We start from the raw sequence: 19845 nt of genomic DNA on the forward strand, positions 1-19845 counted from the left end.
CATAGTATTAGATGCAACATACAGGAAGAGGACAATATCAAATGGTTGTGATGCTGCATTTTGCAGAGTGATTGCAATGCATGAGTGGTGGCTGCTTTTCATAAAGGATTAAATTCGGAGAGATGCTCAGCGTATGCAGCTTCCATTGATTTCACTGGGAATTTGCAGATGCTTGGCACCTCTTAGGATTTGGTTCAAGATTTGTACAGGGTAAGCAGTGTCCAGAGCGGGTGGGAGGGGGAGGGAATCCTTTTGTAAACTTAAAAAAATGAAAACAGAATGCTCTGCTAATGGGTACTAGATTGATACCTTTTCTAACCATTTGGGTTCACCCCACCTCAGATCTTGTCTCTGTTTGGCCCCAAGTGAACAAGAAGGGAAGGCTTCCTCATTAAGTGTCAGTTTAAACACTTAATGAGGAAAGCTTCCATTCGTTATGGTCCTCTGATTGAGTAAGCGAATTTCTGCTTGGAATCTTTTAACTTAGAGCAGTATTTCTCAATGACTGGACCGTGGAGTAGCGCATGTTCCTGAGATCTCCCTGACACAGTTTAGGAAGGCAGCAAGCTGGTCCCTGGTATCAAAAAGATTAAGAAGCACTGACTGCTGTTGCCTTCTTTCATTGTGTTCCTCCATTCAGTTTACAGTTTAATCAGTGGTGTTTGAGTGGCAGTTAACATCTCCCTGTTGAAGTCCTGAATTAATTCAATTGCTTGATCACTGCCCTTGTTTGCTTTGTGCCTATTTTTTCCCTACAATATGCATGGGCAACTCCCACTGAAGCCATCTGGAGTTGGGCTTGCACATGTGAGGGCAGAATGTGGCCCTCGGTAAAGAGCAATAAGTGAGACAAAACCTTTGGTAAGGCTATGTCAAAAGGCTCAGCAGTGGAGGCTGAGTTTGAACAGCCAGAGACCAGGGCTATTAGAGGGGCACAGCGCGGGGCCATAACGATCAGGGATGCTTTGAGGCAGCAATTTGAAGCTGAAAGCCACAAATATTTGTTGCTATGCTCGGCAGTGCAGTGCTTGTAATGCTAGGAGGTGACTGGTGCAGACGATGCAGTATGTTGGTTTAACAGAATTGTATGTTGCTTTGCAGGGCTCTTTTTGCTTTCAATTCATAGAATAAAGATTGCTTTCAAACCAACACAATTTTTATTAAAAGACAACAACCGGAGGAGAGAGTCAAATAAAAAAAAATAGCATCAGCAGTGAGGGAGATGGAGGAAGGGAAGGTCCCAGGAGGAGGTGGGGTCCCGGAACGGCTAAAGATTTACATATGTCCAGGGATCATACCCAACCTTTTCCTTTGGAGTACAGTGCAGCGGGTACTGTACTTCAGCAGGGCCAAACTGCAGAGGGACGGGTGTGGAGTGCAGTGGGTAGTGCAGAGCTGCACTGTGAGAGGGGAGGAGTGGAATGCCGCAGGTATAGACTGGAGCCAGAATGTTGATATCCGTGTGGTGTTGGTGTCTGGGGGGAGCATGGGGAAGAGTTTTGTGACAGCGGCCGCAAGGGACGGTGGGCACGGAGCTGCTCAGTTTGAAGAGTTAGTATCGCCTGGAGCATGTCTGCTTGGTGCTCCATAATGTTTAAGAGCCACTCCGTGGCTTCATTCTGGCATGCTGCGTTCTCCTTTTGGTCCCTCTTCTCGCTATCCCGCCACTCCTTCAATTCCTGTTTCTCGGTGGTGGAGTGCATCATAACCTCACACATAAAGTCCACCTTAGTTCTTGGCTGCTTTCTCATTCTGCACAGCCATTCAACCTCTGATAACAAAGAGGGAGGTTGGGCTCCCAAGGTCATCTCTGTGAAGTTTAAATGCAACATTTTACAGAAGCAGTATTGTTTGCAACACAAACACCACAGATTCAGTGCTTTAAAACACAGCCAGTACTCGCACAAGACCCCCAAAATGGTGAGTAGCTGCAGGGGCAGGGTAAATAGCTCTTCCCGGACCCTGCTGTACACTGGGCACATGGCTCTTGGGGAGAGCCAGCACTGTAATCAATCCTGTCCCCACACTTTCCACAGGATGTGATCATTATAGAAGATATCTCGCTGTTGAGTGTGAGCAGGGAATCAATGGAGGGTCTTCTCCAAGACTACGGCTTCCGCCCTGGACCTTATGCGGCTCGCCTGTGTGCAGCAATGGTGTGTCCCGTCCCACCCCCCCCCCCGCCTCGTGATGGCACAGTGATGTGGGAAAGTTACTGTTAATGGGGCAAGAAACAAAGCAGCTCTACCGAGGAATCTGTGGAAGCGGATTGCCCAGTATCTCCACGAGAGTTTCCTGGAGATCTCTGTGGGAGATTCCTGTGAAGTGAGGGAGTCAATCAATAGCCTGTTTTGCCACTCAGACTAGGCATGCGGTGCGAGACAAGTCTGCTTTCTGCAACCCTCCTGCCCCCAACAACTTGCTTCAGCGATTTCCAAAATCAAATCCACTTACCAGGGGCCTCCTCTCCTGTTTGCGCTTCACCGACATCCGGCAGCCGTGACTGGCTAGGCTTCTCTGGGGTAGAGAAGAGCTCCTGTCTGCATGCATCTCTGACCGAGTCATCCTCTGCCTCTGGGTCCCCCTCCACATTCTCGTCCAAGATTTCCTCCTCCTGTCTCAGTCCACTCTCGACTGGCATGTGAGCCCCCGAAGTATCCACAGAAGTCTTCGCAGTGGAGGTGGGGTCACCACTGGGTATTGCATCCAGCTCTTTGTAGAACCGGCAGCTTGTGGGTGCAGCACCGGAGCAGCAGTTTGCCTTCTGTGCCCTGTGGTAGGCCTTACACAGCTCCTTCACTTTGATCCTGCGCTGCAATGTGTCCCGGTCATGGCCCCTTTCTGTCATGCATCGTGAAATCTGTCCTTAGGTATCGTAATTCCTATGGCTGGAGCGCAGCTGGGACTGGACAGCCTCCTCTCCCCAAGTGCTGATGAGGTCCAGCAGCTCGGCATTGCTCCAAGTGGGGGATCGCCCGGTGCGTGCAGCAGGCTTGGTCACCTGGAAAGATGCGCTGAGACCACTGCACACGTCACCGAGCAAACAGGAAGGGGGCTTTCAAAATTTGCAAGGAATTTACGGGGTGGGGCTGACGGTCACCTGAGGGCAGGGCAAGAGTGTTCCAACCGATGACCAGAGAGGTGAGAACAGGCATTGTGGGACACCTCCCGGAGGCCAGTCACAGCGCTGTAATCTACCTGGGTGTCTACATTGGCACTGCAGCGCTGTAGCCCCAGCGTAGAAAGCTGTACGCCTCTCGTCGGGGTGGTTTTTTTATAGCACTGCAACTGCACAGTTTCTGCGCACTAAGTGGCGTGGCAGCGTGTGCACCTCGGGAGTTACACCGCAGGAAGCCGCTTTACTGTGCAGAAACTTGCCAATGTAGACAGGGCTCAAGTCTTTTGCTTTAAAGGTGGGTTTTTAATTATGAAGACTGTTGGCCATGTCTTTATCTTTTCCTAAACTCCTATTTTCCATTTTTGGTCTCCTACCTCATTTGCTTTTATCTCCTTTGAATTTGAAAAGGGTAGTTTTTTAGGTTTTATTATATTTTAATTTTTTTTCATTAAGTTGTGCAGTGTACAGAATACTTAGGGCGAGGGAAAGGCAGACAGGAGGGATTCTTATACATAAAAATGCTTCTGTACTTTTTGGGGAGTCTTGGGGGGAGGGGCAAGGGGCATGGCCTTTGGGGAGGGGTGAGACGGGGCGGCGCCTCAGGGGTCCAGTTATCCGGAATTAGAAAGTAGCCCCTTACTTTGCAATTTGACCCATTTAAGTAAATAGGGTAATTTGCAGAATAAATTACTACTCAGTGGGAACATGCGTGGCAGAATGACTAGTTTGTTTAGGTTGGCGGTCAGCACATACAGCTGTAGTGTTGGAATGAACACCAATGGAAATCGCAGTATAAGTTTGTCCAAGATTTTTATCCCTCCCCAAATCCACAGGGTCACATGAGTGAATTCTCATCAGACTATTTAGGAGCCAGAAATAATTTCTTGTCAACAGACCTATGGATTCTAAATAGTGTCAGTAGTGTCAGCAAAGTGAGGGTCTTCTCTGCTTTGTTAGATAAGTATTAGTTAATGTATAACAAATCAAGATATGCAATAGTGTTTTTTCAACAACAGGCCAAATTCCCTCTCCTGCCCAGTTACCCCCATATATCATTGATTTCGTTGGAGGTGACTTGGTATAAATGAGGGGAGAATTTGACTCCCCATCCCTTTCCCTCCTCCACAAAAAAATGTGACCATATTTTCCGGCTAAATTTGGTTAATGGCATCAGAACCCACAGATGGCACAGCACCTGTGAGATTGGGATTCAGGGTTGGTGGGGGAGTGACTAATTCTAATTGAAAGGACACACAACAAATCCCTAATCTAACAGGAGCTGATTGGGAGCAAATGTGCATGCTGCAGCAGCTTGTAATCAGGGGAAATGCTGTTGATCAAATTAATTTTAAAAATGAGATTAGACATATTTAAGACTGTAAAAAAAAACTGCCTGGGATTATTACTGCTAGTTATTACTTGCATCTGGGCAGCCAGTACTTGGTCTGTTGCTGTTTGAAAACCTTGTGGGGTCAGACAGAGTCTCTGCAAAGATTTGCAAGAGATGTGTTGTTGCACTTCAGCTTGCATCTGTTTCATGTCACAATTACAGCCTGTTTGAAAACTCATCCCAGTTATTTGGAATCGGAGTAGGCTAGGTACTACACTGCACTGGATACCTAGGAGGGCCCTATGCACCTCCATAAGATACGAATAACTCCCAGTGAAATCAAGTAGAGTTACTTCTATCCTGTGGTATTAAAATAGTGTTCTGGATTTGAGGCTGATCTCAGGCCTTTCCTAAACCCTCACATCTAGAGGAGAGTGGGAGGAAACATTGCAGAGGTTAGTGGTGATGGTTTGAACTGTGATAGTGCCCAGAGGTCCCAGTCAGGATCCTGGCCCTATGGTGGTCTCTGCCCACCAAAGAGTTTGCTATCTAAGAAGACAAGTGACATGCAAAATCAAATATATACAATTTTCAAAATATATATGTACATTTGCCATTTTTACTTATGAATAGATAAAATTAAGTGCCACTTCTCTCAATTTGCCCTTCAACCTAAGCAAAAATTGACTGATTTTTGCATAGGCATGACAACAGATATGAGGCAGTCTTCACTAGAAGACATAACATACATATAAAAATTTACCAGCAATATCTCTGAAAGACGACATACCTTATAAATTCTTAGTTAAACAAGTGCAATGTGTTTAACCCAAAGAGCATCTGACACCCGGAGGTAATCGTCATCAAGTTTTGGAGCTTGGCAGCACAGAGAGGTTTTTTTTAAGCTGCTTGAAGAAAATGACTTAAGAAAGATTCAAGGTCAGTTCCCTATAGGTCCTGGCTGAGTATGTCAGACTTTCCCTGAAAGCGAAGCATTTCTCTGCCAAACTACTGTATATAGCTAGTGGAGGAAAATCCCATAAATCTCTCTCCTCCATTTATCCTGGGTCAAAGAGGGGTCCTTGCATGAGCATTATGTGACCAACTGCTCTGACTGGAAAACAGAGAGAGATTAGAGCACGTACAGTACTGGAAGAGACTTTACCCTTGTGGTCACAAACCTTCTCAGCTTACAGCTCAGAGTCAGCCCTTTGGCAGTACATACATACAGTAATGTTAAAATAGCTCTTTACTTTTTTAAGCACATCACATTTTCATCTCATGATTCTAGCCCTGCTTTTCAGTAGCCATTAACACAATGATAACTTCCGATATTTATTTTAAGTCAGTCACACAATTGACGTGAGTCTTTCACAACTTCACAATGAGAAGAGACATGAGTCTTTCACAACTTCAAGTGACCTGAACCTCTGTTGAACTAGTACTTAAATGACTTACATTACCAAAGTATGTGAGTTTCTCACAACCTCTATGTATGATACTCACAATACACCTGTGAAGTAGGGAAGTGCCATCATGTCCATTTCACAGATGGGGAACTGAGGACTAGAGAGACTAAGTAAGTTGCTCAAGTCGCACAGGAAGACACTGGAGATCAGGAAAATGAGTCTGGGTCCCCTGAGTCCCAAATTAGTGCCCAAACCACTGGCTCATCCTTCCTTCCCTCTCTTGTCCAGTACGCACTGCCTCCAGCAACAAAGTGCCACCCACTAACACTATGCCTGCTGCACCTGGAGCTGCAGCTAGCAAGAGATGTTAAGAGTAACAGGAAGGGTTTCTTCAGGTATGTTGGCACCAAGAAGAAAGCCAAGGAAAGTGTGGGCCCCTTACTGAATGAGGGAGGCAACCTTGTGACAGAGGATGTGGAAAAAGCTAATGTACTCAATGCTTTTTTTGCCTCTGTCTTCACGAACAAGGTCAGCTCCCAGACTGCTGCGCTGGGCATCACAGCATGGGGAGTAGGTGGCCAGCCCTCTGTGGAGAAAGAAGTGGTTAGGGACTATTTAGAAAAGCATGGGGCTGGATGCGTTGCATCCGAGAGCGCTAAAGGAATTGGCAGCTGTGATTGCAGAGCCATTGGCCATTATCTTTGAAAACTCGTGGCGAACAGGGGAAGTCCCGGATGACTGGAAAAAGGCTAATGTAGTGCCCATCTTTAAAAAAGGGAAGAAGGAGGATCCTGGGAACTACAGGCCAGTCAGCCTCACCTCAGTCCCCGGAAAAATCATGGAGCAGGTCCTCAAGGAATCAATCCTGAAGCACTTACACGAAAGGAAAGTGATCAGGAACAGTCAGCATGGATTCACCAAGGGAAGGTCATGTCTGACTAATCTAATCGCCTTCTATGATGAGATTACTGGTTCTGTGGATGAAGGGAAAGCAGTGGATGTATTGTTTCTTGACTTTAGCAAAGCTTTTGACACGGTCTCCCACAGTATTCTTGTCAGCAAGTTAAAGAAGTATGGGCTGGATGAATGCACTATAAGGTGGATAGAAAGTTGGCTAGACTGTCGGGCTCAATGGGTAGTGATCAATTGCTCCATGTCTAGTTGGCAGCCGGTATCAAGTGGAGTGCCCCAAGGGTCAGTCCTGGGGCCGGTTTTGTTCAATATCTTCATAAATGATCTGGAGGATGGTGTGGATTGCACTCTCAGCAAATTTGCGGATGATACTAAACTAGGAGGAATGGTAGATACGCTGGAGGGCAGGGATAGGATACAGAGGGACCTAGACAAATTGGAGGATTGGGCCAAAAGAAATCTGAGGTTCAACAAGGATAAGTGCAGGGTCCTGCACTTAGGACGGAAGAACCCAGTGCACCGCTACAGACTAGGGACCGAATGGCTAGGCAGCAGTTCTGCGGAAAAGGACCTAGGGGTGACAGTGGACGAGAAGCTGGATATGAGTCAACAGTGTGCCCTTGTTGCCAAGAAGGCCAATGGCATTTTGGGATGTATAAGTAGGGGCATAGCGAGCAGATCGAGGGACGTGATCGTTCCCCTCTGTTCAACATTGGTGAGTACTGTGTCCAGTTTTGGGCCCCGCACTTCAAGAAGGATGTGGATAAATTGGAGAGAGTCCAGCGAAGGGCAACAAAAATGATTAGGGGTCTGGAACACATGATTTATGAGGAGAGGCTGAGGGAACTGGGATTGTTTAGTCTGCAGAAGAGAAGAATGAGGGGGGATTTGATAGCTGCTTTCAACTACCTGAGAGGTGGTTCCAAAGAGGATGGTTCTAGACTATTCTCAGTGGTAGAAGAGGACAGGACAAGGAGTAATGGTCTCAAGTTGCAGTGGGGGAGGTTTAGGTTGGATATTAGGAAAAACTTTTTCACTAGGAGGGTGGTGAAACACTGGAATGCATTACCTAGGGAGGTGGTAGAATCTCCTTCCTTAGAAGTTTTTAAGGTCAGGGTTGACAAAGCCCTGGCTGGGATGATTTAATTGGGGATTGGTCCTGCTTTGAGCAGGGGGTTGGACTAGATGACCTCCTGAGGTCCCTTCCAACCCTGATATTCTATGATTCTGTTAGAAATGGACCAAATTTTAATTTTCTGCAGAATTTTTTCTATTGAAAGTTTTTTCCATTTTGAAACCTTCAATTGTTATTGAAATCTCAATTTTGAGGGTGTGAGGGGGGGAATTCTGCCATGACACTAAACTGTCAATCAAAATTGGTGATGCAAAAACTGAAAGGCAAAAATGCAAAATAATTAACCAAGCTAACTTTTTCATCAATAATTTGCACTGAATTATTTTTTTTTTACAAAATGTGCAAATATTCATTTTTGATAGGGCTTGTTTTCAATGGAAAATGTCCTCCAGCTTTTCTGAAAAGGTATAATTCTTTCTGGAACTTTGGAATGGAAAATATATCATGGGAGTGACTGCCTGTTTTGGGAATATGACAATTTGCTTCACTTCACTTTACTAAAGAGGCCCTGAAGTGTGAGAGATGCAGTGTTGCCTATTCTTGAGAAACTTGGTGTTTTTCTTAAAGCGCCTGCCTCTGAAGTCATGTGAATACATGCAAACCTCAGCTTTAATTTAAGTCTCTAGCTCTCTTGGTTGCAGTGAAAGCTTGCAAATGTGAACCTTAGTGTTTCAAAAACCAGAAGGCAAATCAATTATTTTTTAAGCCAATTTCATGGTTTCTACGGTCTTACTCTTAATTTTTGAATACTTGGAGTTGGCAATACTGGAGATGTTTATATTTTCCAGAACACAGCATGTCAATGTGACTTTTATTTTAGATTAAGGAGAACAGCAAGCAAAGTAAGAACAAATATAAAGTCTCTATTAGGGATGCAACAATGTGTGTCTTTTAATACATAAGATCTTCCATTCTGAATCCCCCTCAAAACCCTGCTCACTCACATACAGGCAGGCAGAATTCATACATATTAAAGTGTGTAGTACTCAGAAAATAGAACTATAGCTATCCACACCCACAGAGACCCTTCACCTTGTATTTATATTGTGTATTTCTGCTTTTCTAGTGTGCCAGGAAGCAGTCTGGGAGGTCTTCAAGACATTCTGGGATAGACTTCCAGCACGTGAAGAATATCAGTACTGGATGAGTTTGTGTGAGGAAGGAACTATGAGCATATTTGAAATGGGCACAAACTTCAGTCAGTCCGAAGAGCACCAGAGCCTGATTAAGAAGGTAAGTGCAGTAGGATGGGGTCTGGTTACCAAATCTTTTTCAGGAAACCAGCATGCATTGTTATGCTCCAATGTGCGACTTCAAATGACAATGAAAAAAAAGTACATGTCTGAGTTTTGTGGTGCCTGGATTATTAATTTAGAGGTACTGTGTTATGAAAATAAGGCACTGTGCTCATTTGAGGGAGAGCAAAACATTATGATGCAGAGGATTTTGCTTTAATGAGTACCTCAGTGCCATTCACTGCAATGACCTGTCTAGTGCGTATGTGGGACCATTGCCTTCTACTGGATGGAATCAGACTTGTTCAGCTGATTATCATAGGCCTGAGGGCCACATCTGGGTGGGGAAATTGTATGTACGGCCATGAATGTAGGGCTGGGGCAGGGGGTTGGGGTGTGGGAGGGGGTGCAGTGTGCAGGAAGGGGCTCAGGGCAAGGGGTTGGGGTGCAGGAGGGATTTGGGGTGTGGGCTCCAGCCCAGCACCGCTTACCTTGAGCGGCTCTGGGGTGGCAGCAATGCACAGCAGGACTAAGGCAGGATCCCTGCCTGCCCTAGCCCCATGCCATTCCGGCACCACGTCCCTGCGGCCCCCCGCAGCTCCCATTGGCCACGGGTGCCTGCAGGCGAGGGCAGTGAGTGGAGCCCTCTGCCCCCTGCCTCCCCAGGGGCTGCAGGGACATGGTGCCGGCCACTTCTGGGAGCGGCGCAGGGTTCGCGGAGCCATGGGGGTGGCAATCCTGCAGGCTGGATCCAAAGCCCTCAGGCCCGCGGGCTGTAGTTTGCCCGCCCCTGTCATCGGCTGTCTACAGCTAATAGAGGTTTTCTTTCAGCTCAAGTGGTAGGCACCTGGGACTTCAGAGCAGGAGCCTCAGTTGCATTCTTGCTCTTACTAAGCTGAACAGCACAATGACAATACTGCCATTCCGGTCACCACGTATTTGCTACTCAGACATGCACGTGCACATGATTTGCAAATGTGTGTGTTTGTAGACATTAGACTCGATATCCTGCCTAGAGAGTCTGTGGCCTTGTCTACATGGAGAGTTTGCACAGATTTAACTAAGGGTGGGACTATAAACCACTGTAGCCAAACTGGTGCAAACCCCTGTGTGAACACTGATTATTTTGGTTTAAACCAGGCTTAATTTTATCTTAAATCAGTTTGGCACTGCTTTAAACTAACCTGAAACAAGCCACTCTTAAACCAAATCGGCATGTCATCCCAAGGGTTTGCACGGGTTTAACTAAACCCGTGCAAGTTTGTATGTGTACAATGTCTGGCTCTATAACAGTGTTTGCTTAAAATGGTTTTTGCAGTCCAGGCATATATTTCTTCTTTGAAGGGAGTTGATGGTGGAATATAAGAGGCCATTTTTCTTTCATACAGAGCAGTTGTTCATTAAGGATGAAGGCTGTTCTAAGATGTATGGTGGATTCTATGATCTTTTTAAAGCCAAAAATCTCCATTGCTTTTGAAGATTGGAGATTTGTGTGTGCTAATGAGTAAGTTAACGCTTGGGTAGGCTTTGAGGACTCTTAGGAACACAAGCCTATAAGATGCGTAACGTGTTGGTTAGTGTGTATGTGTTCCGCTGCTGGTCAGAATATGAGACCGGCTCAAGTATTTGTCATGGTCACTTGCTAGTGACTGACCCACAGGGGATATAAACCTGAACAGCACTACAGCTAATGGTGCCTCTGTCTGTGCTCATGTGTTGGTTTTTGTAGATGGATGCTGGCAGAGTCCTGTTGTTAACCTTCATAAACATGTAAGAAATTTGGTAGTGTTGCAGTTATCCTTGGAAAAGTTTGCAGCTAGATAATGAATGAAGTTCTAATGGAAAATTTTAAGGGAGTTAGTTTTTTATTTACATTTTGAGTGTATTGTTGAACTACCTGAAGTATTATAGTGGTATGGGTGGTATAGAGTTGAAGGTTTCAGAGTAGCAGCCGTGTTAGTCTGTATTCGCAAAAAGAAAAGGAGTACTTGTGGCACCTTAGAGACAAACCAATTTATTTGAGCATAAGCTTTCGTGAGCTCATAAAGGGAGGCACATTCTGATGCATCTTAGTCCCCACTGTTGCTTCAATGTTTTGGATAGAGTATTTAATATTACATATGAAATCATTAAAGAATGAATTGCTTTAAGTCCAGCAATTAATTTAGGTTGAATTGTTTGTTGTCCATTCTCCTACACAAGGGTGATTCTCTCTCTCTCATACATGCACTCACTCACATAGTGTTTCTGTTTCCATTGCTGCCATCTACCACTTACTTCTAAGCTCTTGGACTACTTTGCTCCACCCTGAAATTTCCACATGGCTCCCCACTGCCTCCTACCTTCCCAGTACATCCAAATGGCTCCCCCTGAGCATTTGATCTAGAAATCATTGTGATAAAATAAACATGGAACCCTACCCTACCATTTTCAATCAGTTTTCAGAGAATGCATGTGTTTTAAGGTGGCTCTGAGGACTTTAGTCTGCATAGACATACGCCTTATAATTCTCTTTACTTTCAAGAACATTTTCCCTCCTAATTGTTGCTGCTTCATCCCTGAATGGATAGTGTGGCTTTCATGAGTCATTGGCCAACTAAGTCTACGTGACTCCTAGATGACTTTCTACAGCTCTGGGTTGTGTCCTGTTTCTCTTGTCCTTTTCTCCAGCTGAGATGATGTTGGAGGTTGTGTATGAAACCCTTAGGATATTTGTGTAAATCTGCTTTCTTTTGCTGCGCTTGTCCATTATTTGCTCTCCTTTGTCTTTCATCTGTTATGTTCATAGGGCTTGTGTGACAAAGCTAGGCTACAATCTGGACTGATAAACAGCTGTATCCCTCGAGTTCTCTAACCTGGGGTGCCTTTTACACTGCCTTGTTGTGAGAACAGCCACTCCTGATCTGCTCTCACACAGCGTCCAGCATGTAGATTACTCCCAGTTCCACTGTATGAGTGCTGTAGCCAGTTACTCTTGAATTACACTACAGAGCGACACCAGCAAACTCCCAGTCCAAGACTTTCCCACAGAAATGTGTGTCTTGTACTGCCCAGCTCTCTCCTGGACAATATAACCTCATAAAAAGTCCATCATTTTATTAAGAAAATGATATGCACAAATCCTGTTATCCCAAATGGAGTTTCCCAAACACTTCAATCCAAATACTCTGGTTTAGATAAAACAATAAAACAAGCTTATTAACTACAAAAGGATAGATTTTAATTGACTACAAGTAATGAGGCATGAAAGTCAGAATTGGTTACAAGAAAAACAAAAGTAAAATGGAACTAATGTCTAACTTAACAACCTAGAGTGAATTCAAAGCAAAGGTCTCTCTCACCACATGCTTCAGCAGTCTTACTGGCTGAACGTCTTTCAGTCAGGATCCTTCTCCCAGTCCAATGCCACTTCCTTTGTTCTTTAGCTGTTGTGGATGCCGTGGGCAAAGAGAAAGGGAGGAATAATTTGGAGCTTTTGCTCTCCCTTCTTATAGTTCTTTCTCTTCTTTGAGAAGTCTCTCCAGCTGGGCTTCAGGTGACAGACAATCTGTGTGGATGGGAACCACAAGTTGTTTCTTTGTCAAAATGTAGATTTTTTTGGTCACACCTTCTTTCTTGCTGACGTTTAACCAGGTGATGGTCCATTTGATTTCGTTGACACCTGGCTGAGGCATCAGCTAGCCTTTTGTCTCTGGGGAACTGGTTTATGGCTGCTTCCCAGACTTGGAATATGTCCTCCTAATACCATACAGAGAAATCTTATGACTTTACATACAATGTTACCACACATATTTTACGAGGACAATAATGATCAGTCAGTCATGAGTTTTGAAATGATATCTCACCAGGCATACTTGGTACAAAAGTTATCATAATCCTGTGAAAGGGATGAACACAGGGGTACAGACTGTCACAGCTTGTTCATGCAAGATGCTGAGCACCTTAATACCCACCCTTGACTTCTTCTGATGGTGGTCAGCATCTCACAGGAGCTCAGCAGCTCGCAGGATGAAGTGTGTGAATGGTCCACATACTCAGTTGCTTAACAGAAAGAATCTCTTCTGTTTTGCACTGTAGTAAACAGCAAAGCAGCATACACTCTGTTGGTAATTCTGCGGTCTATCAGTTTGTATTTTGACCACTTAGCCCAGGCTCTGAAATTTCCTTTGATCTGTTATCCTACTATTTTTCAGGTTCATGGACCTCGGTTTTTCCAGGTTCCAGCTAGGACTGGAACTGGAAATTCTGCAACAGTGGTCAGATATCCAACCAAAGTTCACATATTTAAGAGATGTGGAGGGTTCAGATAAGCAATATGAATAGGCTTTTGTGATGCTTTTCTGAACTGAAATCCATACATTTTGCGACTCCCCCATCTCTAGCATATACAATAACCCTAACCTTATACAATATTGTGTCATGGGGTTTTTCGTACAAATTGTATCCTAAGATGTTTTGCAGAAGTGTTAAGTATATAGTTACAGAGTTAAAAGAACAGAGGGAGAGAAATGTAATAAAATACAGGCAAGGGAAAAAAACATTTCCAGATGAGATTCAAAATAGACGTAGAGTCAATTATATCCACAGTTTTACTTTACAATGCTTTGACAACAACAAGACAAGACCATGTAAAAACTATGGAATAAACACTAGAAATCTGTGCAAAAATTCTAGTGTCATGACTCCAGTATAGTATCAGTTTTTCAAACCATCACCTAAGTCTAATATTTGGTGGCACTTTAGGATTGCATATTCCAGACTCAGACATTGAATGAATAGTGGTATATTACATCCGTGATCATATCATAAATAACATGACTGGCTCTGGTCATAAGAATACAGATTATCCATATATGGTGGCTAGATTAAAAAAAAATTGGCCTTCCAGAAGAAGAAATCATTTGTTTTAAATAATGTATCTAAAACATTTTGTGACCTTCAGTTCTTCGAGTGTCCTCTGCATATTCCCACTCGTGGGATATACCAACTGGTGTAGCTTGGACAGTGAAACCTTCTGGTAGCAGTGCCTGTTAAAGCATTCACATACCCCTTCTTCCCCTTCCTTAGTGTTTGAGCTTGTGCTGAGGGTGTGTCTATAAAAGAGCATGGTGTTGGTTGCCACCTCAGATCCTTCCACCGCTAATGCAGGGTCTAGTGTGTTTGTCATTTACTATTCTGTAAAAGGAAGGGAAGTGTATTGGGAGTGTGAATATGCAGAGCGCATCTCAAAGAACTCCAGCTACCAGTAAGTAACCTTCTTCATTTTTTTTTTCCATTGGTCCAACATTGTGTCATGGCAAGTGTGGAAAGGCGTAGATGTGTGACTGCTGTGGAGAAATGCAGGAGTAACAAAATGGGCACCAGACTTGTTGCGGTTATGTTGCTGTAACATCCAGACGATGTTCACTTATCTGAAATTGGAAGTGGCATTTGGATAGTGCGGTGCAGATTTTGTTGCCTGTACACTTTGGGCAGTTAACCAATCTGTCTTTCTCCTGCCCCTCTCATCTGTAATTCACTCATCGTCCCACCCCCAAGCCAGACCTGCGATTACACACAATAGGCTTGATCCTGCAAGGCACAGATGTGGAGTGTTGCATGTATAAACCTAGGATAGAGCAGATTGATGAGCAGGGCACAGAGGAGACTGATCCTGCATTAATGAGAGCACTTCTGTGCAGCTGCCAGGTTACTGCTGCCCAGTGGCAGGAAGCAGGCCAAAAAGGGTATTTGCAAGAAGAGATTTGCAAGGGAGACGGGATGGGGTAGAGTAGCTGGATAGGGTATGCCTCATTAGCAGATTGAGACTCTCTTAAGCCCTTGACTTCTCAGACATGATCATTAACTGTCTATGCCTGGCCCTGATCTTCTCAGAATAAGAAACCTGGAGGGACAGGAGGCGTGAGTCGGATTTCCATGCAGTGCGGAGCCTGGCACTTAACTGTACCTTGTGTCTGTGTGGAGCCTCTACTCACACTCATGGTGAAGCACAACAATTTAGGAATGTGGACAATTTTAATATCCAATTACAAATAAATAAATAGTACACTCTGTTAGTTACCACAATATAGGTAGCTGACAGGAATTTTAAAATAGTATGGCATGGGCTGTCATGGCATGTGTGAGTGGTGGCCCCACAGACTTGTAAGGGCCAGGAAAATTGCATTATGTACATTTCAGAACATTTGTTACTAATCAGCAGCCATGGGAATCATAGAAATGTAGGACTGGAAGGGACCTTGCCAGGTCATCTAGTCCAGTCCCCTGCACTGAGGCAGGGCTAAGTATTAAGTTCTGTTAGTACTTAAGACTTGTTAATGTTAAATCTTGACTGAGAGAGTCCTAATTTTTGGGACTGTCATCTGGGCTGTCGGCATCTCTTGTTTAGAACCCTCCACTGGGCTTTTGATCAGGCCCACTGCAAGTGTATATAATATCAGTACACAAAAACACTGTACTGTGTATCGGTGATCTCTGTGGAATGTACCTGAAAAAGGAAGGCAATGAAAAATTAAATCTACCACAGTATACACCCTTTATTACCCCCCACCCCCAGAGATGAACATCTCACAACTAGTACAACCACCATCCACCACAAAAAAATGCACCACAACCTTAACTATGCCCCAGTAAGGACACCAGCCTTCCAGCATCCCCTTCCCCAAATTCCACCCATCCACCTCCATCACAAACAGACCAAAACGGCCCCCTCTGTTGTCCCTTCACGTCACAGTTTTGTCAAGTGATGCAGGTTTGGGAAGATTCATGCAGTTCCTGGTCTCTGTCAAAAGCTAACAGCTACTTCATAGAAGATCCTGGTTGTTGTAAACCTCCTGCTCTCCCAGCACATATGATTCAGATATGACGAACAGTCAGTGCTGACCATTTTTGTATTCTTTTACAAACAAAACAAGTTACGGTCTTTCTTCAGTTTGTAGTTTTGGGGCTAGAGGGGGCCAAAATATCATGGGACTCAGAATGTGAATTTAGTTGTGGCCAGTTTAAATTTAAACTGAAACTAACCAATGGATTTTTTTTTTAAAACTCCTCAGAAAATTCAAGCATATTTTTCACTCCATTATCCAAGTTGTTAATGAAAATATTGAACAGTATTGAAACCAAGAAAGATCCCTATGGGACCCCACTAGACATGTCCTTCCAGTCTGATAGCAAACCATTAATAACTACTCTTTGAGTACATTTTTTCAACCAGTTGTGCACCCATAGTAGTTTCATGTAGTTTACATTTTCCTAGTTTACTTATGAGACTGTCATTGGGGATTGTCAAAATCCTTTCTAAAATCAAGATATAACATGTCTGCTGCTTCCTCTCGATCTACAGGGCCTACAACCTTGTCAAAGAAGGAAATTAGGTTGTTTTTGACAAATCCATGCTATCTATTACTTATCACCTGTTTCTCCTTTAGGTACTTACAGGTTGATTGTTTAAATTTTTTTCCAGTGTCTTTCCAGGAATCGAAGTTAGGCTGACTGGTCTATAATTCCCTGGCCCCCTTTGTTCCCCTTTTTAAAGATAGGTACTATGACTGCTCTTCTCCAGTTCTCTGGTACCGCACTTGTCTTCCATGAGTTCTCAAAGATAATCACTAATGGTTCTGAGATTGCTTTAGTTAGTTCCTTAAGTATCTGAGGGCAGTTTCCATCAGGCCATGACAACTTGAAAGCATCTAACTTACTGAATTTCATCTTGTTGATTTCAGACCAATTCTCCAGTTTATCAAGGTCATTTTAAATTCCAATCCTGCCCTCCAAAGTGCTTGCAATCCCACTCAACTTGGTCTCATCTGCAACTTTTATAAGCATATTCTTAAAAATTCAAGCTTTATCCAGAGATTGTGATGAACATTTTGGATAGATAAACTCTGTTTTTTATGTAAAACAGAGGTTTAAGTCCCACTTTGAGTTCAGAATATAATGCAAATGTAACTGGCATTGCAATAGCTCCATCTTAATATTTATTTGTGGGCACAGTTTTCAAATGTAGATGTGTGTAACATGGTGTGCTAGCCTCGTAAAACAGGCAACAGGCCTGGCACAATCTTCCTACAGATTTCGTTCCCGGAAGATGGCATTCTGGGATTTGTAGTTTCAGGGAGTCAGGTAACTGTAGGAAGGCATGCCAGGAAAGGAGGCAGGACTGTATAAGTTTGAGGGAGACATGTGAACAGACCCAAGAGGCAGTAAGGAAAACAAGGAATCCCAGACTGGGAAGAGTTGTTTATCTGGTAAAGGACTCCTTCTGTGAGCCTCTGGACCACAAGGTGAAGGCTTAAACTTGTTGAAAGGGCTGTTCATTTTGTTGGTTTTTGGCTTCCCTTACCCCCAGAAGTGACAGCTTTGTTGGTTTGGTCAGAGGGTTAAACTACCCTGACAATGAGGGAAACTGAGGAGGCAGTTGGTGAAGTAAGCAACATGCCAAAGGATGCTTTAATAGGGTGACCGAGTCCCCATTAGCATGCTAAAATAGACACTTAGACATGTTAAATGTACATTTATGTTGCCTAAATTCTGAACTGAGTGTTCAAACGTAGGATTTAGTATCCCATGAAGGTGATATCTAACAGCTTTTCTTTTCTGACCCTCTCCCAAACATTAATGAATTTATTTTCACAACCCTGGCGAGAGTCAGGGAAGTACTATTCTCTCTCCTTCAGTGCTGCCATCTTCCTAGATAAACAACTCAACTCCAACTCAATTGAATCTCTTGCCAGCAATCCCAGCCACCTTTCACTTACTCCTCAAACCCTCCCCTTCTCCTGCCTCCATATCTCTCTCTGCACAGGATCTTGGTGATTTCTTTATTTAAAAAAAACAAAACAAAAAAGTGACCTTCCATTCCCCTCCTACAATTCTCTCCTTCTCCACTGTCACAGATTCTTGTCTGCGCTCCTTCACTAACTCCTCTGCTTGCTCCAGTTACCCTCTCCCATCCCCTCTTCTGGTCTCCCTTACTCCTTTACTCATTCGTATCCCCTCCCTTATTAAACGTCTCTCCTCTGGCTCTTTCCCATCACAATATAAGCATGCTTTAATCTTTCCCATCTTAAAAAACCCACCCTTGACCTCACTTGCCTTTCCAACTACCACCCCCATCCCTCCTCCCTTTTGTCTTTAAGGTCATTGAACATGCAATCTGGGATTGCTGCCTGAAATTCCTCTTCTCCATTTCCATTCTTAGACCCTTTCCAATCTGGCTTCCATCCCTGGCACTCCACTGAAACAGCTCTTGCTAAGGTATCTAATGACCTCTTCTGAGCTTGGGCTGGGATGCATACTCCATCCTCGTTCTCCTTGACCAGTCAGCTGCATTTGACACAGTTAACCATACTCTTTTTCTTGAAATCTTGTCCTCTGTTAGCTTCCATGACTCTGTCCTCTCCACGTTTCCCTCCCACTTCTCTAATTGCTCCTTCAGCGTGTCCTCTAGAGGATCCTCCTCATCTGCCCTGCAACTTTCTGTGGGGGTTCCACAGGGCTCTGTCCTTGGTCCCCTTCTCTTCTGCCTCTACCCCTTATCTCTGGGCAATCTCATCTGCAAGCACAAATTCAACTACCATCTCTATGCTGATGACTCACAGATCTACCTTCGTACTCCATATCTGTCTCCTTCTGCCCAAACTACAATCTTGGCCTATATCTCTAGCATCTCCTTGTGGATGTCTAGCCATGAGCTCAAGCTCAACATGGCTAAAACAGTGTTCCTAATCCGTCTCCCAAGCCCTGCCCCCACCCACCTCTTCTCTAGATCACTTGTGGACACTACCACCATCCTACCTGTCACTCAGGTCCTGGGCGTCATCTTCAACTCGGACCTCTTTCTAGGTTCCAGCATCCAGACTGTCTAAATCTTGCCGATTCTTTGTGCATAACATCTCTAAGATATGGCCTTTCCTGGCTCTATCATCTCACATCTTGGTTACTGCAAATTCCTTCTCTCTGGCCTTGACAAATGCCATCTTGCCCTGCTTCTATCCATTCACAGTGCTGCTGCAAAGATCATTTCCCTAGCCGATCGCTTTGACCATGTCACCCCTCTTGCTGCATCCCTTCACTGGCTCCCCCTTCGCTAATGCATGAAATATAAGCTTCTTCATTTAAGCTGTCTTCATTTTCAAGGCCCTTTACAGCCTATCTCCACCCTAGCTATCATCTCTCATTGACTCTCAAAATGTCAACTCATGCCTCCAATTGGCCAGTGATGTCAGCCTCCATTGCCCACTTGTTAAAATTTTAAAACAAGCACCTTTGTGCTTTCTCCCAGGCTGCCCTTCCTGGTTAGAAGGAGCACCCCATAAACATCTGAAAAGCTACTTTCCTGCAAATCTATCTTTACAACTCTCCTTTGTCAGGTTGCCTACAACAACATTGACAGTGGTAAGACTGATAGTGTGCTGATACCACTCCCTATTATGCTGAATGTTTCCTCTTGCTGTCTGGTTCAGCTCAGTATCTCTGTCTGTCTCTTGTCTTATTCTTAGATTGCAAGCTCCTTGGGGCAGGAACTGTGTTTTTATTCTGTTTATACAGCATATAGCACCATGGGTTTTTCTTCAAGTGCTTGCTCATGTCCATTCTATTGTAGGTGTGTCATAAAGATAAAGGGAGGGGTAAACATGTTTAAATCCCTCCTGGTCAGAGGAAAAACCCTTTCACCTGTAAAGGGTTAAGAAGCTAAAGATAACCTC

The 19845-nt window shown here is 44.2% G+C and overlaps 1 protein-coding gene across 2 annotated transcripts in view; it reads left to right on the forward strand.

Moving 5' to 3' along the window:
* IMPG2 (interphotoreceptor matrix proteoglycan 2) overlaps positions 1-19845 on the forward strand; it is a gene marked incomplete at both ends in the record, with an annotated part of 86214 nt that overhangs the window by 11703 nt on the left and 54666 nt on the right. For both annotated transcript variants that reach the window (XM_084629426.1, XM_084629427.1), the window contains one exon: positions 8971-9137. In XM_084629426.1, the coding sequence (XP_084485552.1) occupies positions 8971-9137 (167 nt within the window). The remainder of the gene's footprint in view (positions 1-8970; positions 9138-19845) is intronic.

Source organism: Lepidochelys olivacea (genome assembly GCF_965140295.1).
Source record: "Lepidochelys olivacea isolate rLepOli2 genome assembly, chromosome: 1".
NCBI lineage: Eukaryota > Metazoa > Chordata > Testudines > Cheloniidae > Lepidochelys > Lepidochelys olivacea.